Source organism: Lolium perenne, chromosome 4 (assembly GCF_019359855.2).
Source record: "Lolium perenne isolate Kyuss_39 chromosome 4, Kyuss_2.0, whole genome shotgun sequence".
Taxonomy (NCBI): Eukaryota; Viridiplantae; Streptophyta; class Magnoliopsida; order Poales; family Poaceae; genus Lolium; species Lolium perenne.
Window position 1 is genome coordinate 78,186,381 of NC_067247.2, and position 24,579 is coordinate 78,210,959.

The 24,579-nt window shown below is 52.0% G+C and overlaps 2 protein-coding genes across 2 annotated transcripts; one reads left to right on the plus strand and one right to left on the minus strand.

Moving 5' to 3' along the window:
• The first annotated feature begins 11,780 nt into the window (after positions 1–11,780).
• LOC139839002 (uncharacterized) lies at positions 11,781–12,251 on the plus strand. Its single transcript, XM_071829033.1, has one exon. The coding sequence runs from the start codon at positions 11,781–11,783 to the stop codon at positions 12,249–12,251; it is 471 nt and encodes a 156-aa protein (XP_071685134.1).
• A 10,719-nt stretch (positions 12,252–22,970) lies between these two features.
• On the minus strand, positions 22,971–24,056 carry LOC127346930 (ervatamin-B-like). Its single transcript, XM_051373170.1, has one exon. It carries the CDS (start codon positions 24,054–24,056, stop codon positions 22,971–22,973), a length of 1,086 nt encoding a protein of 361 aa, XP_051229130.1.
• Between the last annotated feature and the right edge of the window lie 523 nt (positions 24,057–24,579).

The window sequence follows — 24,579 nt, forward strand, 5'->3', positions numbered from 1 at the left end:
CGGGTAAGCGCCATGCTGCCCAGATCGCATCTTGCGATCTCAGCAGTATCAGTTTATTCGTTGTTTTGTGTTGCTCGTACTGAAGCCTTGTTGATGGCGAGTAACACCATTATCATAGATGTGTTAGGGCTATCATCGATACTTTTCCGGTATGTTTGCTTAGTTACGCTGCCCCTACATGTCTAGCTGCCTTTGCACCTATCTTAGGTGTAAGGGCAGCATCTTGCTTAGTCTTTATTTAGTAGATTTGATCTGTGATGGTTGTTCCTTGTTCTCCAAGGATTAGTTTGATATCCGCATGGTTAGGCCTTACAAACGGGTTGAACGATCCAGTAGTGCGTAAGGTATGGTTTGCCGATCCAAGATGAGTTGTTCCGGGAATCGACTCGACTTCGTGTTGGTTTTTAGGCCTTTTCTAGGACTAGTTTTCTATTATCTTTCGTATTTACCAGGCTCAACTACGTGTAGGATGTTCCAGTTATGCCGTGAAAACCCTAGACTGTCGTAGATTGATTTAACTTAGTATTGATCAAGCAGGACCCCCATGTTATCGTAGATCCAATATGAACCATGAGTCAATCGGCTCCTTGAGCCGATTCACAGGGTAGCTGAGAGCCGATCGAGGCTCGGATTTAATGTTTACGTGTCTGCCATGCAGGAAACTAGTCGAAGCAATCCATCACCTTCCTGACCAGGTATAGGTCAGGTGGCACGCTCTCGCAACAGCCAGGACGTGTACCGGAGTTTTGCGGGCCGTTGCCCGAGGGACCAGGGCCCACCAGCAGTTCTGGGAGCCTCCCGGCTCTTCGTGTTGCTCGTCACTGCTCGCCGGTGGGTTTTGGCAGGCAACAGTGTCCTACGAACGTTGTCTGAGATTTGACAAAAAAATGAATGTATCTACTGATAGTACTAGCAAAGGCAACCAAACGTTCGAACTGATGGAAAGGTCTAGTACAATCCACTTATACACTTCACAACACTTCTTACCAGCCCAGCAGTACCAAACATTACAACATGCCTTCCAAGAAACGTACTGGTGGAGTACTCCATATTTACGTGCCTTAAAAATATTTCGTTTGATTCCGATTACAATTTAATTATTATAAAGCTAGCTTGTTTGGCCAATGCATTGGTGTGTTTCTTTGAAGTTTTTGATTTTAGAAAGCACACCAGCAGGTGGCACCAATGTTCCGCTGGGCCGCAAAAGGATATCGGCATATGTGCCCCATGATGAAGATGATGTTCTGGTTTCCTCATATGACCAGAAGCTTTAGCCCTCACCAGATATATTGACATCTAAGGTCCTAGTTCCTCCATATCGTTGTGCCATATAATATATACAAGTCAGCTTCACGTGCTTTTCACTTTATGAATACTAGGACAGAACCCGTGCGTTGCTACGGCTATCAATGATATATTATATACTGAAAAATGTACTTGTTTCAAAATTTCATAATTTTAGCAAAAGATACAGAACTTATGTATTCGCAAGAAACTAACTGTTCTTCTATGTTGAAGTTACGTAACACCAACATCATGTAAAAGTCATAGCTACACAACACGAAAGATATAAATAGATGGTTCAATTGTTGCATATACTCGGGTGAAGGCTTCTCCTGCACACTGATGCAATTCTTAGACCAGGTTGCTAGAAGTTAGAACAAATCCATTGATGCATGTCCATTGCAACCGATGGAGGATATCCAACATAGATAAGGAATATTTAGAAACAGCCTAATCTTTCGTTGGCACCGCCGCTAGGGCGTTGGGAAACTCACAGGGAGCGCTCTCACTGGCTCCTTCGCGGATGGCCGTCGACAGCACTGCTGTTTCCCCCAGCTCCTATGAGTCCCGGCACGAAGGATCCCACAGCTGCGGACGGTGCTCCCCTCTGCGTACATGGCCCTCGGGCTGGCTTCTCCGGCGGCAACAACGTATGCAGAAGAAATCGTCATGGCGCTGGTGCTGAACTGCGGTTCGCCTTGTTGCTTCAACTTCGATTCGATCTAGAACGATTCTTGTGTTGTTGCTTGTTGGATTATATACGGGAATCATCTGTTGTAGAGCCGGACATGGATTTCCACCTTGATTTCTAAACTTTCCTTTCAAACAGAACGGGACACGGTTTTTTGTGAAGGCATCGGGGCTGGAGTTGTTCAGTTTACGGCCAAACTCTCCGTGGTGCAATTTACGAGAGAGGGCTACTCACGAAAACAGAGGAAGAAATCTTCCTCCCTCCCACCAGCTTGTACGGACCATCGAGGTGCTCTATGCCGGACTAACAGCTTCTCGTTTTCACTATTTTGCCACATCGGAATTTTCATTACAGATCTCTATATCTGTATGTGCCTTCTGGCTATTTCTAGAAACATGTATTGCAAATTATAGCGTTGAACAGGGAAAAGCGAGTCTTTGCAGCCATATATTTCAAAGACGGGCGGCCGTGGGACAAATATAGCTCTGCTTCTACTCTTTATAGTCATGTATCTAGCCCTATATAAGACCTCTAATATGTTCCTTTTTATGTCCTATAAACTCTCCAATATTTGTACGAATCACAGGTGTCCCATCGTTTGGAATTAGATGCAACATGCACTGAAAACTTTCATCGTTGCTCGATCTGATTCCGTAGAATCTTAAACAATGATATGATGCCATTATCCTGGTTGTATGTATATCTGAAATCTTAAATAGTGATGTGCTGTTGAGCTAAAATGGCCTTTGGTGCTCGTGTTGTCATTGCCGGTGTTGCCTGATTTCTCTCGGAAGATAGTCAGCTGATCTGAAGAGTTCCTCAGATAAATCGGTATATGTACCATGTGACAATAATATGTGCCTTTTTTCACATCTAAATCTGGATATGTACCTCATATAACTTACCACTTCATCGTAAGTTGTACTATATCTCGCATTGCATCAAATAATCCCCGGAGCATCCGATAGCTGGATGATGGTCTCGTCCATTGAGACGTCGCGTCACCACACCAGAGTCGTGTGTTTCGCGTGGATGCACATGCCAAGTCAAGGTTCTCTCCTTTGTCAGAGAACTGAATTGCTGAAGGAGCCTTTCATGGTCTCATTGTCGACCTTCTTCGTCTTCAGGTTGTCAGAGCAGGTAAGCACAACACCGGCAGTTTCTTCCAATCAGTATGTCCTCGATCAGACTGAGCGCGGCGTTGAACCTGCCATTTCGGTCTAACATGCCGTCACATGGGCATAGTGTGAGGGTGCCGGGGAGGCGCCTAGCCGGGCATGCTTGAATCCAAGGACGTCAAACGCGAGCCTTGCTGGCACGATGTCGTCCCCCTTCAGAGGCCGTGTCGTGGTGTCGGCGCAAGTCACGACAACATCGAGGTAAACAGGTCATTGACCATCATTGTGCTCTTCCTTGACCATCATTGCCAGCGTGTGGCCCACGATCTATCTTGTGCAGCGGTGCTCCTCTTGATCCCGACATGCTTGGTTTCCTCCTACTCCTCCTTGACCTCCAGCGTGGTGGGCACCCTGCGCGTGTGGTATACATACATCTGCGTCTCTGGAAGCTGTGCTAGCGCCTGCCCCCGTCCACGACTCAGCTTTCGTTCATTTTCTGCGCTTGCTTAGATTGATTTGCTGTCAGGCAATCTATTGCTCCCATATTTATTGGTCTAGAGCCAGAGAAGGCAAGACTTCAAGATGAATTCTGATTCTGACATGCAAGCATAGTCCTAAACGGAGATCTCTACCAGGACGCGGGGGAGCACTTTTGGCTAAAAACAAAGCGACGAACGATCGTACAATCCAAATCAATCTGTCTTTCTCGTACCTAACCATACCAAACCACGAAAACACTTCTCCCTTTAATATTAGGTATAGATACTATTCGAATTTTGCATCTTAATTTTTGTATTTTCTTTGTTTCTTCAACGATATCTGAATTTTGTTAAAATTCGTATTTGGACATATTTTATGACTGAAAGGACGAGATGTCGCCTAGGGGGGGGGCGTTTTAAAAACTCTTACGGATTTGGCTTGTAAGAATGCGGAATTAAACTAATGTTTATTTTACAAGCACAAATCCTAAATATGCTAGGCTCACCTAAGTGCAACAACAACAACTAGAGCCAAACAAGATAGGCACAAGATATATGTAGCACAAGTGATAGCAAGATATATGTACTTCAAACACGATGGCTATCACAAGAAAAGAAAGCTCGAGTATAGAAATAACCGAGGCACGCGGAGACGAGGATTTATTCCCGTGTTTCCTTCCTTTACAAGAAGGTATGTCACGTTTGAAGGAGTGGAGGTCCCACGAAGGATTTCCCAACGCCACGAAGGCTCACCCTATTCTCCGAGCCAAACCCACGAATGATAATGACCCTTTCATTATGGTTAGCTTTTCCTTCACTCCGGAGATGGCAAGCTCCAAAACCACTTCACAAGCTCCACGAAGGAGAAACCCGGGCTTCTTCACAATCTTCCTTGAAGAGATCACCGCAGCAGCAACCGCCAAGCCAACTAGGAGGTCTCCCTCCAAGAGTAACAAACTCACGGTCTCTCACTCGAACTAATCGTGGTGGAGAGCTCAACACTATGTAATGATGCAAAGCAAGAACACTAGAGGTGTTCAAATCCTTCACACTCAAATCCCACCAAAGCAACAGATGCTAGGATGAGATTAGAGAGGAAGAACAAAGGAGAAAATCAACAAATGACTCCAAGATCTAGATCCCATGAGTTCCCCTCACTTAGAGGAGAAATGGATTGGTGGAGATTGCAGATCTAGATCTCCTCTCTTAGATCCCTCAAGAATGAGCAAGAATCATGGGAGGGAAGGTAGAGGAAGAAAGCTCAAGAGGTTCAACAATGGTGGTCAAAACGTGCTCAAGAATCCTAGAAAACTGTTGGGGAAGAAGCCCCTTTTATAGCCCAAGGGAAAATATAACCGTTGGGGCAAATCTGGGAGTTTTTTTCGTGTAGCCTGGCAAACTGGGCCAAACTGGGCCAGGGACCGGGCCGCCTGGCGGGAGAGCCGGTCAGACCGGGCCAGGGACTGGACACCCCTGAAAGTCCCTGATACGTCTCAAACGTATCTATAATTTCTTATGTTCCATGCTAGTTTTATGACAATACTCACATGTTTTATATACACTTTATATCATTTTGATGCATTTTCTAGCACTAACCTATTAACAAGATGCCGAAGCGCCAGTTCCTGTTTTCTGCTGTTTGTGGTTTCAGAAATCCTACACAAGAAATATTCTCGGAATTGGACGAAACAAAAGCCCACGGTCTTATTTTCCACGGAGCCTTCCAGAAGTCCGAAGAGGAGACGAAGAGGGGTGTCGAGGCGGCCACACCCTAGGGGGGCGCGGCCCCACCCCTGGCCGCGCCGCCCTATGGGGTGGGCCCTCGAGCGTCCCCGACTCTGCCCCTTCGCCTATATATTCTCTTCGTCGCGAAAACCCTATTACCGAGAGCCACGATACGAGAAAAGTTCCAGAGACACCACCGCCGCCAATCCCATCTCGGGGGATTCAGGAGATCGCATCCGACACCCTGCCGGAGAGGGGAATCATCACCGGAGGGCTCTACATCACCATGCCCGCCTCCGGACTGATGCGTGAGTAGTTCATCCTTGGACTATGGGTCCATAGCAGTAGCTAGATGGTTGTCTTCTCCTCTTGTGCTATCATGTTTAGATCTTGTGAGCTGCCTATCATGATCAAGATCATCTATTTGTAATGCTACATGTTGTGTTTGTTGGGATCCGATGAATATGGAATACTATGTCAAGTTGATTATTGATCTATCATATATGTGTTGTTTATGATCTTGCATGCTCTCCGTTGCTAGTAGAGGCTCTGGCCAAGTTGATACTTGTAACTCCAAGAGGGAGTATTTATGCTCGATAGTGGGTTCATGCCTCCATTGAATCTGGGACAGTGACAGAAAGTTGTAAGGTTATGAATGTGCTGTTGCCACTAGGGATAAAACAACAATGCTTTATGTCAGCATATTTGTATTGTTTACATTACGCACAGTACTTAATGCAATTTTCTGTTGTTTGCAACTTAATACTGGAAGGGGTGCGGATGCTAACCCGAAGGTGTACTTTTTAGGCATAGATGCATGCTGGATAGCGGTCTATGTTTTTTGTCGTAATGCCCTAAGTAAATCTCATATTAGTCTTCATGATATGTATGTGCATTGTTATGCCCTCTCTATTTGTCAATTGCCTAACTGTAATTTGTTCACCCAACATGCTATTTCTTATTGGAGAGACACCACTAGTGAACTGTGGACCCTGATACGTCTCAAACGTATCTATAATTTCTTATGTTCCATGCTAGTTTTATGACAATACTCACATGTTTTATATACACTTTATATCATTTATACGCATTTTAAGGCATGATGGGGATATGCCCATAGGGGGTGGGTCGCCAGTCCCACTCGCCACGAAGACGGAGGCCCAGGTGGATCGCCAGTCGCCCGAGCGACTGGACCCTAAGGCGACTGGGCTGAAGTCCTAAGGAGAAGATCTGCGTGCCGGATAAGAAGATTACTTGCAGGAAGGGTCGCGAATCCCGTATTAGTAGCAACTGATACGATTCGGAGTTATCCTCTTATAACCCTAGATCGGGGGTGGATATATAAACCCCCAGGCTAAACCCTAGACTACAGATCATCTGAGATCCAATCTCCCCATTGTAAGCTCTTGGCTCCGTGCCGACTGAGCCCCCCATTGTAATTCTCCACTGAGCAATAAGATCTAGCAGGACGTAGGCCTTTTACTCTCCGGAGGGGCTGAACCTGGGTAAAACCTTGCGTCCCTTGCACCTCGATCCGCAGATGGCAATGTTCCCTTGCCCCCGCATCAATGAAGTGCTACCCCTGTAGCATCTGCCGTGGTCATATCCATGACAGTGGCGCCCACCGTGGGGCATGGGACATCAAGCCTCCGAGCTGCGGCGAGGCCCTATTCGCCAATACGACGGTTGGTCGCTTCTGGTAGGATGATCGCCACGGGCAACTTCTTCCACATCCAGCCAAGCACCTACCGGCCTGCCTCATCACCCCTCGAGCACGCTTGGATGGTGCCGATCGACACGATCAACCTCTTCGTTGGGCTCGCCGGTGTCAGCGACCCCACTGAGCCTCGTCCCGGTCGACCACACGATCCCTTCGCGCCGGGCCAACTCCTCACTGCTACTCGCCCGGTCACCGGCGCAGTGTACGTAGAGGCCGAGCCGGCCCTGGAGGACGACGCCGACACGGCAGCCACGGCGCTAGTCGCCGACTCCATCGTCGCGGCATCAACCGCCGACTCCACTGTTGTAGCATTGGCCGCCGACTCCATCGTCGCAGCATCCGTCGCCGACTCCACCGCCGCGGCATCAGTCGCCGGATCCACCGCCGCGTCACCAACCACCGGTTCCATCACCGCGGCATTGTTCAAGGACTCCATCTCCCTAGTCTCTCACCCGAGTGACTTTGAGGATGACTCCGTTCTCTCCCTCTTCGGCAGCGATTCCGAGTCGGACTCCGTCGAGGCCCCGCGCTACCAATATCCAACCGCCGTCTTCATGGCGGGAGGTGAGGAGAAGCCTCCGAATGACGCCTTCACCACACCCCTCCCTGCAACCGCCACCGCGACCGAGATTGAGGTGCATCGGGCGGCCCTCGAAGAACAGAGGAAGAAGGAGCTCACCGAGCGGCAGAAATTCCGCCTCGAGCAAGACGAGGTGAGAGCTGTGTCTCACTATCGCCAACAGCGCAATCGCCTGCGCATGGAGCGCGCCCGTGCGCACGACTTCCCCAGTGCGCGTCTCAACTTCGACGACCCGGGCGGAGAAGTCCGGACCGCCCGAGTCCAGAACCCCGACATCCCCGAAGGAAGTCGGGCTGCCGCCGGCAGGACGGCGCATGGAGCGCCACCGCCACCGCCACCACCACCACCACCACCACCACCCGAAGTTCCCCGGGCGGAAGTCGACGCCAATGGCCTACCCCTACACTCGTCTCCAGCCGACAACATCGTAGCCGCCCAAGCTGTCCTTGCGAGGCTCCCCGAAACGGGAGATGGCACGATCCTCGTCCAGCATGCTAAGGCCCTGGTTGCCAAGGCCTTGGAGCAGCAACACGCCACCGCCGACTCACAAGGGCGACTCTACTCGCGCTCATCCGCTAGCCGCGCAGCGTCTTCAGGAGCGGCAAACCGCGCGGTCGCCAACGTCAACAACTGCCCGCCGCCAGCGCCACACGCGGCCCACTCGACTAACAACCGAATCGAGCCGCGCCCCGCGCGAGTGATGGTCGCCGCCAATGGGCAGCCCATCGACGCGCGCACCCACATCGTCAATGATCAAGAATGGCGGGCGCGAAACCGCATGAACAACCGCTACGCCGACGAACTCCCGCGCCAAAGCGCGTTCAATCAAGTCGGCCCCGCATGTTTTGGCCCGATGATCAGAGGCGAGCCTTACCCCGTAGGGTTCAAGGGGCCCCGCGACATCGAGAAGTACGATACTCACATCGACCCCACGGTCTGGATCGACTCGTACGCCATGGCAATGGGCATCCAAGGCCATTCTGAGTTGCTCGCGGCACGTTACTTGCCTCTCATGATGGACGGTGTAAATCGCCATTGGTTCAACACCCTCACCGCAAACAGCATCGACTCCTGGGAAGAAGCTCGTGCCGCGTTCATCCAGCACTTCGCCAGCGCGTATACCCGCGCGACCACCATAGAACACCTGGATCGCTGTGTCCAGGGCCCGCGCGAGTCGACTCGCCGATGGGTGCAGCGCTGGCAAGACATGTGGACGACCTCCAGCGGCATCAGCACGGACACGGCAATCTACTGCTTCCGGCGGTGCTGCCGGTATGAACCACTCAGCGCCAAACTCCGCCACGTTAGCAGAGATAATATTTCAATTTCCGAGCTCTTCAACATCGCCACCCGCTAAGACGACGAAGACCCTACAGTCGACTCAGACGATGAGTACGGGCAGCAGCGCAATCGCCGTCCCGTTCACGCCGACTCTCACCGCGGCGACTACCGGTTCGGCGGTTGGTCCAGCAACGGCAAGCGCCGCGCCGACGGGGGATACACCGAGCTCGTCGCCAACGCTGATTACGAGCAACGCGAACCAAAATCCTTCCGACGCGACAACCGTGTGCCACGGGAGGATCGACCCCAGCCCAAGCGCTTCGATGCCCGCAGTCTGCTGGACGCCCCGTGCATCTACCACAGCAGGGAGGGCAAGCCCTCAACACATACGACGGGGAACTGTTATTCCCTGAAGCAAATAGAGAAGGCCTGCCGCGCCAAGGAAACCGATGGCGGCAACCAGCACAAAGACCGCGCCAAGGACCTAGATCAGCACAAGGGAGACGGGTTCGGTCGCAGCGCCGGCTCGCTCCATACCTTCACCGGAGTCGGCGATCGCCGGGACGGGAAGGTCCTCACCAGGGCGGTGGCGGTACACGCGGTCGTCCTCGACGTTCCCCGGTGGCTCAACTGGTCCGAGCAGAGCATCACATGGAGTCGCGAAGACCATGCTCCTCGCATCGAGTACCCCGGCCGAGTGGCGCTAGTCGTCAGGCCCAAGGTAGCCGACTACTGGCTGCCAAAAACACTGATGGATGGAGGAAGCTCCATCAACATTCTGTACTACGAGACCTTCCAGCGGCTCGGCTTGCTAGACTCACGCCTTGAAAACACCAAGGTCACATTCCATGGCATCGTCCCCGGGCGGAAGGCCTTCCCGATCGGCAAGGTCACACTACCGGTCACCTTCGGCACACCCGTGAACTACCGCACTGAGTGGATAACGTTCGAGGTGGTCAACTTCCGCAGCTCCTATCACTGCGTGGTCGGCCGACAGTCGTTCGCCCGGTTCATGGCCGCACCTCACTACGCCTACAACATGATGAAGATGCCCGGGCCCCGCGGCGTCATCACCGTCCACGGCGACCCAGAAATGGCGCTGGAATGCGAGGATAGCAGCGCCAAGCTCGCCGACGCCGTCATCGCCGACGAACACGACAACACCGCCGAGCTCGCCAAGTATCCAGTCGACCGCAACGACCCCGCCATCCTGGAGAAGCCGACCGAGCTCGACTCATCCGGAGCAAACTTCAAGCCCACAACCGACACTCGCCAAGTAGATCTTGTAGAGGATGATCCGAGTAGGCAAATTACCATTGGGACGGGCCTGTCCGCCCAATAGGAAAGCGCGCTCATCAAGTTCCTCCGTGAGAATCGAGATATCTTTGCATGGAAACCATCTGACATGCCGGGTGTCCCGAGAGAACTTGCTGAGCACAAATTACACGTCGACCCCTCTGCACGCCCCGTTAGGAAGGCAATGCGCCCCGTGGGCGAAGAGCGACGGCGCGCAATCGCCGAAGAGGTGAACCGGCTACTCGCCGCCGGCTTCATCGTCGAAATAAAACACCCAAGATGGCTGGCAAACCCAGTCTTGGTGCTAAAGAAGAACAAGACATGGCGCATGTGCATCGACTACACCAGCCTCAACCACGCATGTCCCAAGGACCCATTCGTCCTGCCGCAAATCGACCAGATTATCGACGCGGTCGCAGGGTCGGAGTCACTGTGCTTCCTCGACGCCTACTCCGGGTACAATCAAATAAAAATGGCGAAAGAAGACCAAGAGAAGACAGCGTTCATCACGCCACTTGGTGCTTACTGTTACACATCCATGACTTTCGGCCTCAAAAACGCCGGAGCAACATACCAACGCTGCATGAACAGCTGCCTGGAGAGCCAAATCGGCCGCAATGTACACGTCTACATAGACGACGTGGTAGTCAAGTTGACTCGGTAGGACGACCTCATCGCCGACCTCACCGAGACGTTCGCCAACCTACGACGTTACAAGATCAAGGTCAACCCTCTGAAATGCACCTTTGGGGTCCCGTCGGGACAGCTACTCGGCTACGTCGTCTCCAAGCGCGGCATCGAGCCCAACCCGGAGAAAATCCTAGCGGTCATGCGAACCAAACAACCAACCTGCTTGGTCGACGCACAAAAACTCGCCGGGCGAGTCGCGGCCCTCAGTCGCTTCATACCCAGACTCGGCGACAAGGCTACGCCACTCTATCGCCTCCTCAAGAAGTCAGAATCGTTCGAGTGGACAGAAGAAGCACAAAGGGCCCTGGAAGAGCTCCAACACGCCCTGCGGAATGCCCCCGTCCTCGCGGCCCCACTGCCACAAGAAACTATGCTATTGTACGTCGCTGCATCCAATCGCGCGATAAGTGCGGTCATGGTCGTCGAGCGCAAGGAAGAAGGAAAAGAATAGCTGATACAGCGCCCAGTCTACTACATCAGCGAGGCCCTAATTGACTCAAAGCAACGGTACCCGCACTACCAAAAGCTGGTGTACGCAGTCCTTAGGGTCCAGAGGCGACTAGCCCCTTACTTCCACGAACACCCCATCAAGGTAGTCGCCTCAACGCCACTCGCAGACATCATCCGCAACCGCGACGCAACTGGCCGGATCGCCAAGTGGGCAGTCGAGCTCGGCGTCCACAACATCACGTACGAGTCGCACCACGCCATCAAATCCCAGGCACTCGCCGACTTCCTCGCCGATTGGGAAGAGGCCCAGCAGCCGAGTTCCCCCGCGGACGTCAAGCATTGGACACTGCACTTCGATGGCTCCAAGAACCTCGAGGGGTCAGGTGCGGGGGTCGTCCTCACTTCGCCAAAAGGCGACATCGTGAGATACGTCCTACAACTTCGATTCGAGCCCTGCACCAACAGCATGGCCGAGTACGAGGCGCTCCTGCATGGTATGCGAGTCGCGAAAGAGATGGGCGCAACACGACTACGCTGTCTCGGCGACTCCGACCTCGTCGCCAGCCAGACGTCCGGCACCTGCGACGCCACCGACGCCAACATGATCGTCTACAAACGAGCTGTTGACCAAGCCGGCGCCAGCTTCGCCGGTCACGTTGTCGAGTGGGTTGATAGGTGCAAGAACGAAGAAGCAGACGCGCTAGCCAGACTCGGGTCCAAGCGACTCCAACCCCCTCCAGGCGTCTTCCTCGACATACTCAGCCACCCCTCGGTGCGCGTACCTCGGGAGCTGGACATCGCCGTGCCTCCCGCGCCCGACTCCATCCTAGTCGCACTTGCCTCCGATACCAGCGACTGGACGGAGCCGTACCTAAGCTACCTCGAACGCCAGGTGCTGCCAATGGACGAAACGGAGGCACGCGCGCTCGTACGCTGATGCAAGTCTTTCACCATCATCAACAACGAGCTCTACAAGCGCAGCACCTCGGGAGTATTCCAGCGGTGCGTCGGCGCTGACGAAGGATGCAAGATCCTGCGCGATATCCACGCAGGAGACTGCGGCCACCACGCAGGCGCGCGCTCGATCGTCGCCAAAGCCTTCCGGCATGGCTTTTACTGGCCAACAGCCCACGAAGATGCAGTCGCCCTCGTTCGCGCGTGCGCCGGATGCCAGAAGTACGCAAGTCAATCGCACATGCCGGGATCGGCGCTGAAGACCATACCCCTCACTTGTCCATTCGCCGTCTGGGGCCTGGACATGGTGGGAAAATTCAAAACAGCCCCGGTGGGTACACTCACCTTTTAGTTGCGGTGGACAAGTTTACCAAATGGGTGGAAGCAAAACCCATCAAGAAGTGCGACGGAAAGACAGCCACCAAGTTCCTACGCGAGCTTATCTACCGCTATGGCTACCCCCACAACATCATAACCGACAATGGCACAAATTTCGCCAAAGGGGAGATGGCCGACTTCTGTGAAGACAAAGGCATCCGACTCGACCTCGCGTCGGTCGCACACCCCGAGTCGAATGGGCAGGCGGAAAGAGCGAACCAGAGCATCCTTCATGGAATCAATCCACGACTGATGGTGCCCCTAGAGCGCGCAGCCGGATGCTGGGCAGAAGAACTCCCCTCCGTGCTGTGGGGCATTCGCACAACGCCAAACAGGTCGACCGGCTTCACGCCATTCTTCCTGGTGTACGGCGCCGAAGCGGTCATGCCCACATACATTGCCTACGACTCGCCACGGGTCACCAACTACGCCGAAGAAGAAAACGAACGCGCTCGCCAAGATGACATCAACCTCCTCGACGAGGCCAGGGACCTTGCACTCTCCAGGACTGCCATCTATCAGCAAGGCCTCCGCCGTTACCACAGTCGTCGCGTTCGCAGTCGCTCCTTCAAAGTAGGCGATCTCGTGCTCCGGCTAATCCAAGACAAGAAAGGCATGCACAAGCTCTCCCCTCCATTGGAAGGACCTTTCGCCGTCATCCGTGTACTCGGCAACGACTCCTACTACCTCACCGATGTCCGCAAGGACGACAAAGGCGAACTACTCACCCGAGAGGTGGAGCGCCCCTGGAACGTCAATCTCCTCCGCCGGTTCTACACCTAAGAAAGACATGTAACACATAAATGCAGAGATTAATCAAAAGTCGCCGATTGCTTCATTCTCAAACGCCGATCGCCTCTCCACTATTCGTCGATCAACCGTATCTCCCATCTCATCAACATGAGCCCAGTCGCTATGACATGCGACTCGGTACTGGGAGACCTTCGATTGCTGCTGCTTGAAGAGAAAGTCCAAGATCGGCCAAGTAGCCCGGCTAACAAGGGCATGACGGGCAAACCGGTCGCAACACCAGGCCCGGCTACCCCCCGTCCCTTACGCCGTCAGGTGAAAACGTCAACTGGAACCTACAGCAGGGTCGCATGCCCGACCAGCCCTCCGGGCCACAGCAATCGTGTAGTGCTACGCTATACGACACAACAACGCCCTCCTCTACCTTAGGCTGGTGACTTGAACGGCTAAGTACTTCGACCAGGGACCCCGCAAAACGGACCCGCGGCTCGCCAAGGAACAACGCCACACCAAGAACCCCCTTTGGAGTCGCCAAGCGACTGGCTCACTGAGCCACGACGAGAGGCGCGCTACATACAAACAGCACAAACGTAACCGACCCACTCCTCCACCCATGAGGCTGCTATTCGCACTAACAAGACTATGTACTGCGACTGGGGATGCCTAGCTCGACAAGGAAAACAGTCAAGTCGATAGCCTTCATTGGGGTCGCATGGCGACTGGCCCCTCTGGCCATGGAGAGTCGGCCCCCAATACGCACTCGAACAAAAAAGCACATTCAATATGTTTCAGCACATCAAAAGTGGTCGCCAACCATAATTAAGCAAAAGCTAGTCCTTTATTTACAACTAACACCCACGAGTCATGTGCTCGCAGGAACTTGGGTATTCTCATTTACAGGTCTACAAGCCCTCCCCTTACTTGGATGGCCCCGAGTTCTCCTCCACGACCGGCTCAGCACCACCATCGCCATGGCGGAACTTCGGGGTGTACCGGACAACCGGGTAGGTGGACAAGGCGTTGGTGGCCGCGGCATGGAACAAGCGCTCGGCAGGGAACTCCACCGGGCCAGCCTCCTTCCCCACGTCCTCCGGAGCCGACTAGCTGACAAGGTGCGTCTCCAAGTCCGCAGTCGCCAACACCCGGTCGGCGTAGGGGCGCACCGCCTCCATCAAGCGAAGCACCTCGGCGACGTCAAACTCCCCAGTCTCCGACGGGAAGCCAGCCGTGAACCTCTTCCACGTCGAATCCCTCGGAGTAAGGGGCTAGCACCATGCTCAGCGCCATGGTGATGCCCACGCGGCAAGAACAGCGGCGGAGCCAGTCGACAACCGCCGGGATGTCGGAGACAGCCTTAAACACCGACGGCGTGTCCCGCGGGATCACCTCCCGTGGACTCAGGTACTGGAGCGCCGCCAGTATCTCCCCCGCGCAGGCGATGATGCGCGTGGTCGCAGTCGTCAGGCACTCCCGAGGGGTCGCCGTCTCCACGAGCTCACATTGGCCTGAAAAACACCAAAAAAAGAGGCCAAGTCAGATCTCACTCCCGACGCGGACTCGCCACGCTCGGGGACTGGCCCCCCGAGGCAGACTCGCCACGCTCGGGGACTGCCCCCGACGCAACCTCGCCACGCTCGGGGACTGGCCCCCGAGGCAGACTCGCCACGCTCGGGGACTGCCCCCGACGCAACCTCGCCACGCTCGGGGACTGGCCCCCGAGGCAGACTCGCCACGCTCGGGGTCTGGCCCCCGACGCGGACTCACCACGCTCGGGGACTGGCCCCCGCTGCGGACTCGCCACGCTCGGGGACTGGCCCCCGAGGCAGACTCGCCACGCTAGGGGACTGGCCCCCGACGCGGACTCACCACGCTCGGGGACTGGCCCCCGCTGCGGACTCGCCACGCTCGGGGACTGGCCCCCGAGGCAGACTCGCCACGCTAGGGGACTGGCCCCCGACGCGGACTCGCCACACTCGGGGACTGGCCCCCGCTGCGGACTCGCCACGCTCGGAGACTGCCCCCCGAGGCAGACTCGCCCACCCGGCGATCAACAAAAGTTTAACAGAGGACCGCAAGAACTTACCAAGTAGCTGCCGCGACATCTCGCGGACAAAAGCCCCGAAGCTGGTCTTCTCGGCCTGCACCGCTAGGACAATGCCCTCGGATGCCTCCTTCTCCACGGCAAGCTCCTTGGCATGCTGCAGCTTCAAAGCCGGAACCTCCTCCCGAAGAGACGCTGCGGCCCCCCGAGCGGCATCCCTCGCCTCCGTCGCGGACTCCAGCTTCCCCTTGTACTCCGCGATGACGTCTTCAAGCTCCCTACTCTTGTCCTCCAGGACCTTTGTATGGTCCGCAACCTCCGCCTTCGCCTTCTTCCTCGCCTCCTTGGCCTGCGTCGCCCGGAACTCGGCTTCCCGATAGAAGGATTCCTTTACGAATCCTTCACGGGCCTCGGCAAGCGCCTTCGCCTGCGCCTCTGCTATAGAAAACATGAGGTGATGAGAACAAATCCACATACATGCGCAGGACAAACCAAAAGGGGGAGACGAGAGAAACAACTTACTGCCCAGGGCGATAAGCTTACGGTTCTTCTGCGCCGCCTCCTCTACAAGCGCCGTCAATCGCTTCACCTCCGCCTGCGCAGGAGACGGGCGAACGTCAACAACAACAACAGTCCAGGTGTAAAAGGAGCCTCGACTCGCCCCTTCAGCCCAAGTCGACCCTCGGGGACTGGGGGAGGACTGGACTGCGAGTAAAGGAATGCCTACCACATGAACTTCACTGAGCGCTGTGTGGAGCTCAGTGAAGGACATAGTCGACGGCGGAGGACGGCGCGACTCGGGTGCTTCGCCCGCCTGCAACACCGCCTCGGTCGACGGCGCTTCCTCCGCTCGCGCCTCGGGGTCGCTAGGACGAGCTTGGTCCCTAGCAGCCTTGGTCCGGCGCTCCTTCCTTGTCGTCGGGAGGCCGCCCCCCTCAGCGGTACCTTCTTCGACCACGGGCGGCACAACATCCGTGCCCTGGGCCTCAGTCGACCCGGTGCCCGCCGTCTCCTCTTCTACCACGGGGGGAGTGGCGTCTAGGCCCACGGCCGCGTTCGTCGCTCCACCACGACCTACGCTGGCCAAGGGGTAGATTTCGGCGATGGGCTCAGTGAAGCTGGCAGTCGCATCCGCCGCCTTACCCGCGACGGCGGGTTCTTCCCGGGACGAGCCCATGCCCGCGGGGTCGGCGGCCGTCTTCTTCGACTCGGCGGCCTTCTTCAGGTCGGCCGCCTTCTTCGCCTCGGCAGCTCTCGTAGCTGTCGCTCCACCGACCGAGGCAGGTCTCGTCAAGACCTTCTTCTTGTACCTGCACAAGATTGATATGAGCCTTTCAGAAACCCCGCGAACGATGAAGCAAGGCTTAACAAAAAATACTTACTTCACTGTGGGGGAGTCGGACGAAGTCCCTCGCGTTGGAGTCCGACTCGGTGCGCTCCTCCTCATCTTCGGCCTCGTCCTCCTCGCCCTCGGTCATCTCCGGAGGTTCTTTCCTCGCAAGGGGGAGATGATTGGCGACCTTCTGCCATCGCTACATCCAGGCCGAGGAAGCAAGTCAGAAAAGGAAGAACTTCAGTCAGGCATTCGAGGTCATGGCAGTGAGCGGACTGATACCTGGGGCGCCGGCTTGTCCTCGGAGAAGGGCCGCAGCCCATCCTCAAAGGAGGTGAAGGTGGCCGTGGTTATCTTGGCGAGTGCCTTCCGTTACTCGGCCTCGTCCCACTCGGTCGCCGTCGACCGGGTGCAGTCGTTCTGCCCCCGGTACTCCCACATAAAGTGGCCTCGACAGCGCAAAGGGATCAAGCGGTGACCGAGCCAACACTTGTACATGTTGGCCGCCGTCAGGCCGCCGTCCTTCAGCGCCTGGATCGCCAGGCGCATCTCCTTCACTACCTCCTCCTGGTCGCGCGGCAACGACCGGACATTGAGGTGCCGAGGGACACTCGGCTCAGGGGTGTACTGGGGAATGCATACCTCGCCTGGGGGAGTGTACTCCTTGGCGTAGAACCAGAACCGGCGCCACCGCGACTGCGCCTTCTTGGGGAGCGCCATGTCGATGAAGCTCTCCCCCGACTTCACCTGGAAGGTGATCCCGCCGTTCGGGATGAGCGCCTGGTCGCTCTTGCTAGCCCGGGTCGCCCGCCCATGGAAGATCGACACCCATAGGGGGAAGTACGGTGGACAACCCAGGTAGCACTCACATAACGCCACGAACAGCAAGATTTGCTGTACGCTGTGTGGCCCGATGATGTCTACTCACACTTCTTTTCCTGTAGACAGTGTTGGGCCTCCAAGAGCAGAGGTTTGTAGAACAGCAACAAGTTTCCCTTAAGTGAATCACCCAAGGTTTATCGAACTCAGGGAGGAAGAGGTCAAAGATATCCCTCTCAAGCAACCCTGCAATTAAGATACAAGAAGTCTCTTGTGTCCCCAACACACCTAATACACTTGTCAGATGTATAGGTGCACTAGTTCGGCGAAAAGATAGTAAAATACAAGTAATATGGATGATTATGAGTAGTAATTGCAATCTGAAATAAAGATGGCAGCGAGTAAACATGCAGTGGAACAGTAAATAAACCGAGATTCGATGCTTAGAAACAAGGCCTAGGGATTCTACTTTCACTAGTGGACACTCTCAACATTGATCACATAACTGAAACTACTCTACACTCTTTTATTGGATGACAAACACCATTCATTGTGTAGGGCTACAAGAGCACCTCAATGCCGGAGTTAGCAAGCTCCACAACATCCGGAGTTCATATTTAAGTAACCTCAGAGTGCATGAAAGACCATTACAATTATACCGAGTACTAACATAGCATGCACACCATCACCGACAGACTATGAAAGGGGGAATAGATCGCATCAATACTTATCATAGTAATAATTAACTTCATAATCTACAAGAGATCACAATCATAGCTTATACCAAGTACTACATGATGCACACACTGTCAACATTACATCATGGAGGAGTAAACTACTTTAATAACATCACTAGAGTAGCACATAGATGATATTCAACTAGATCACAAAGAGAGAGATGAACCACATAGCTACGGTAGAGCCCTCAGCCTCGGGAGAGAACTACTCCCTCCTCATCATGGGAAGCAGCGATGGCGATGAAGATGGCGGTGGTGTCGATGGAGATGCCTTTCGGGGGCAATTTACCATCCCGGCGGCGTGCCGGAATAGAGACTTCTATCCCCCGAATCTTGGCTTCGCGATGGCGGCGGCTCTGTAACTTTTCTCGTATCGTGGCTTATTCCTTTAGGGTTTTCGCGACGGAGTCCTTAAGTAGGCGGAAGAGCAGCCTCGGAGGGGCCCTGGTGGGGCCACACAATAGGGGGCGCGCCCCACCCCTTGGCCGCGCCGCCCTGGCGTGTGAGGCCCCTGGCTCCCCTCTGGTCTCTCTCCGGTGTTCTGGAAGCTTCGTGGAAAAATAAGATACTGGGCGTTGATTTCGTCCAATTCCGAGAATATTTCCTTACTAGGATTTCTGAAACCAAAAACAACAGAAAACAGGAACTGGCACTTCGGCATCCTGTCAATAGGTTAGTGCCGGAAAATGCATAAATATGACATAAAGTATGTATAAAACATGTGGGTATCATCATAAAAGTAGCATGGAACATAAGAAATTATAGATACGTTGGAGACGTATCAGCATCCCCAAGCTTAGTTCCTACTCGTCCTCGAGTAGGTAAACGATAACAAAGATAATTTCTTAAGTGACATGCTATCATAATCTTGATCATACTATTGTAAAGCATATGAGATGAATGAAGTGATTCAAAGCAATAAAGTCAATGACTAAACAACTGAATCATATAGCAAAGACTTTTCATGAATAGTACTTTTAAGACAAGCATCAATAAGTCTTGCATAAGAGTTAACTCATAAAGCAATAAATTCAAAGTAAAGACATTGAAGCAACACAAAGGAAGATATAAGTTTCAGCAGTTGCTTTCAACTTCAACATGTTTATCTCATTGATAATTGTCAACACAAAGTAAAATAATAAGTGCAATAAGCAAGTATGTAAGAATCAATGCACAGTTAACACAAGTGTTTGCTTCTAAGATGGAAGGAAATAGGTAAACCGACTCAACATAAAATTAAAAGAATGGCCCTTTGCAGAGGGAAGTAGGGATAAATCATGTGCTAGAGCTTTTCAAGTTTTGAAATCATATAGAGAGCATAAAAGTAAAGTTTTGAGAGGTGTTTGTTGTTGTCAACGAATGGTAGTGGGCACTCTAACCCCCTTGCCAGACATTCTTTCAAAGAGCGGCTCCCATGATTATTTTTATTTTTGGGTGACACTCCTTCCAACCTTTGCTTTCACAAACCATGGCTAACCGAATCCTCGGGTGCCTTCCAACAATCAAATACCATGAAGGAGTGTCTGTATATTTTAGTTTTATTTTTGAGATGACACTCCTCCCCACCTTTACTTTCTCAAGCCATGGCTAACCGAATCCTCGGGTGCCTTCCATCAATCACATACCATGGAGGAGTGTCTATTAAGGTTAATTAATTTGGGGCTGGGAACCCCATTGCCAGCTCTTTTTGCAAAATTATTGGATAAGCGGATGAAGCCACTAGTCCATTGGTGAAAGTTGCCCAACAAGATTGAAAGATAAAACACCACATACTTCCTCATCAGCTATAAAACATTGACACAAATAAGAGGTAATAAATTTTGAATTGTTTAAAGGTAGCACACGAAGTATTTACTTGGAATGTCAGAAAATACCACATAGTAGGTAGGTATGGTGGACACACATGGCATAGGTACTTAGTTTTCTGATTATGCTGCTGTGAATTTGTCATATACTACCTTCTAGATTTGCTACTAGATTTGCTGCCATATTGGGCAAAAAACGAGGGCCAGAAGGCATAAATAATTGAAGAAAGACAGAAATAGAAGCTTCTCTAGATTTGATACTAATTTGGTGAAAAAGACAGAGAGAGAAAGTGGGGAAAAGGTGCTCTTAAAAATGACAATTTGGGCCGAGAGAGACAAAACCCAGCTCTCACGTACAACCAAACACGGTCTCGTCCTGTCCCACGCGGTCCCTTCCTACCAGCCCCACACGACGTGGCCCCACACGTCAACACGGAATGTTCAACTAAATGGATTCCTTCCGTCCGAGATCCTTCTGCGGGTTTCAGACAAAGGCTTGGGGAAAACTGAGAAAAAACTAAGGGGCTGGGGAAAACTGAGTACAACTAAGGACCGGCATGGAAATAGAAATCCCTACATTATAAAATTAGGAAATATAAACATATGCATACACTTCAGAACACATTTGTATAATACGGAAAATCTACCAAGAAAACTAGCATGGTGAAAATACATTGAGGCCATCATAAACATGTAGTTGATGTGTTTCTCAAAAGGATTGAATTAATACTACCTCTGCTCAGGTTTATTAGTCATACGCGTATTTCTAGGTAATTCATTTAAAAACTTAATACAAGATATATTTTAAAAATATTATTGAACTTCAGATATTATATTGTATAATGCTATAATATTTTGTATTATATTGTAGATATAGGTCAAAATGATGACCTAGTGACACATAAAAGATTAATAAACTAAACTAGAGGGAAATCTTCAATCTTACACAGATATGATTTCATCATAAATATGTAGTTGATGTGTTGGTTTAAAGGAGCAATGCCGGATACTTAAATTTTAGTATTAGCAGAGAGATAGTACACCATCATACCACTCCACTAACACTAGAGTACAACTAGGAGTTACATTACGAACACTCGAACTAACTATTGGAATACAAGCATTATTAGGAGATCAAGCGCACACGTGATTGATGATGGGTTCGTTGCATAGAAAACAAAAAAATTCCTACCGCAAAGACGAATAAATCGGAGCAACGAGATGGATGTGAGACTAACCCTCGAAGATTCCAAAGCCTACGAGATTAATCTCGTTGTTGGTGTAGACGATCGTACCGGTGCTGCAATCCGGCAGCACTTTCGTACTCGGTCGCGCGTACGGTGTCGATGAATCCCGTCCTCTCCCCGTTCCAGCGGGCAGCGGAGGTGTGGTAGATCTCCTCCAAATTCCAGCAGTACGACGGCGTGGTGGTGGTGGTGGAGGAAGAAAAGCTCCAGGGCTTCGCCAAGCCGGAACAACGTATGGTGGAGGAAGAGAGGGGCGGCCAGGGTTGGATGAAGGGGTGAAGTGGTCGGCCACCCCCTCCCATCTTTATATAGGGGCTTGGTCAGCTGGGGTGGCCCCCCTTTCCCATCTAGGGTTAGGGGCCAGCGGCCAAGTGGGGGGAAGAGGGAAATCTTCCCCCAACTTGATCCCCCTTAGGGTTTTGGGGAAACCCTAGGGGTTGGCCGGCCTGGGCCTTGAGGCTTGGTGTTCCTGGCTCATTTGGGCTGGCCAGCACCCCCTCGGCCCATGTGGGTCCCTTTTAGGTCATGGGCCCCATGGTGGACCCCTCCGGAACCTTCTAGAACCTTCCAGTCTTTCACCGAAAAAATCCCGAACTTTTCCGAAACCTAGAAATCAACTTCCCTTATATGAATCTTATTCTACGGACTATTCCGGACCTCCTCGTGATGTCCTGGATCCCATCCGAGACTCCGAACAAACTTCTTCTACATACCATATTCCAAATCTACTTATGCGACATCGAACCTTAAGCGCGTCACCCTACGGTTCGCGTACTATGCAGACATGGTCGAGACTCCTCTCCGAGCAATAGCCAATAGCGGGATCTAGAGATCCATAATGTCTCCCACATATTCAACGATAACTTAGTGATCGATTGAACCATTTACATACGATGCCGATTCCCTTTGTCACGCGATACTTTACTTGTCCGAGGTTCGATCATCGGTATTTCTATACCTTGTTCAACCTCGTTACCGACAAGTACTCTTTACTCGTACCGTGGTATGTCATCTCTTGTGATCCAATCACATGCTTGCAAGCTAATCAGACGACATTCCACCGAGAGGCCCCCAGAGTATATCTATCCATCATCAGGATGGATAAATCCCACTATTGATCCATATTCCTCAACTCACACTTTCCGAATACTTAATCCCATCTTTATAACCACCCATTTACACAATGGCGTTTGATGTAATCAAAGTACCCTTCCGGTGTAAGTGATTTACATGATCTCATGGTCGAAGGATTTAGACAACTATGTATCGAAAGCTTATAGCAAATTGAACTTAATGACTTGATCTTATGCTACGCTCAATTGGGTGTGTGTCCATTATATCATTCAACTAATGACATAACCTTGTTATTAATAACATCCAATGTTCATGATCACGAAACCATGATCATCCATTAATCAACAAGCTAGTTATACAAGAGGCTTACTAGGGACTCCTTGTTGTTTACATAACACACATGTATCAATATTTCGGTTAATACAATTATAGCATGGTATGCAAACATTTATCATAAACACAAAGATATTATAATACCACTTTATTATTGCCTCTTGGGCATATCTCCAACAATTGAACTATCTCGCATATGGATGTGCAGGGTACACTGGCTCCTCCATAATGCCGCAGAGGCCACCGTCAGCCTCATTACCGCGCTCAAGGCGCATGTATCCATTCTCTCCCCACGACTCCCCCCATGAGTTCCTCAGCACCCAATACTTGACGCCAGGATCATTGGAATCGTCACTTGGTGTCGTGCCGTAGCCCACGAGCAAGGCTTCGTGCTTTCTGTCGATGCCACAGGGCCCTCTGAAGATGCCACCGCTGTAGTGCTTAAAGGTTGTGGTGTTGGCGCCGACAACCAAGACCACGACGGGCCTTTTGGCCACCGTTTCCATGAGCATCTTCTCGTTACGTGGATGCAAATGGTAATAATTCCTGATTGCCATGACAGGTTTTACTGGAGGCATGACGCAGTCCGTCCGCCTTCCCACATATGGAAACTGCTCTGAGGAATGAATGCCGTAATTGATGACGTAAATGAAAGCATTGACAGCCGTGCCGCCTTTGCATCCATCATTATGGAAGTTGCAGTCAACCAGTTCCTGAGCGGAGAGGTTGGTGCGCTTCTTGTTCTCGAGGAAGTGGACGCTCTCCATAGCATCGGTGGCAGCAATTGCCCAGCAGCTTCCGCATTCCCCCTGGTGCTTCACTCTGGTGAGAACGCCCTCCACGGTCCGCCAGTCCACGGTGACCGGCAGCTTGTCGGCGTAATACTGGCTGGGCTGCTGACGGTTGAGCTTCATCTCGTCGCGGTGTGGGGTCTTGCGGTGCGAGCAGCTTGCGAACGAGTCATCGTACTCTCCTTGGGTCATGTCCGCGAACCAGTTCAGATGATGTTTCACGCGCGCACCAGCCTCGTTCAGCTCGTACACTGTGTGCGCCTCTACCTTGAAGATGGAGAACCGCTTCTCCTTCTCTTCGGGGTCGCCGCCGCGCCTGTAAAGCGCGTACCAACGCTCGTACAGGCCACGCAGGCTATCCTCCGAAGAAAAATCCTCCGAGCTAACGTAAATCCTCTCTAGCGACGACATGCTCGCCGCCGGAGCCATGACCGCGAGTGCGGAGACCATGGTGAGCGCAAGCAGCATGCCTCTCGCCATTGAAACACTAGATTTTGTAGTTGTATACAAAGATTCGGGTGAAGTGAGTGTTCTATGGACCTCTGCTCTACCTCCTTATATAGGAAAGTAAATACCATGGTTGGCTAGCTACATGTTTTGGTCCTCGCGTATCCTTTATTCGGACATAGCCTTAACACGGTGTCTACATATCGAAATAGCATAATACTCTTTTGTTGCTATGGGCAAATAAATGTTTATCTCACATATTTAATAAAACAATTAAATTTAGTTATTATTGAAAACAAGCATAGTGGGGCTCGTAAATGCGAGGGCAGCATCTGCATTCTTTAATTACTTTGTATCTTTTCTTTTTAATTATTCTATATCTTCACTCCTTAATTATTTATAATCATGTATATTCATGCTATCTCAAAAGATATGATTTGTTCACAAGCACGAAAGATATCATTGGAACGAAATATTATTGCTGCGGACAACAACTTTAATTATTTTTTCTTTTCATACAAATGATATTCCGCTATTTCTGCACTAATGATCGAGT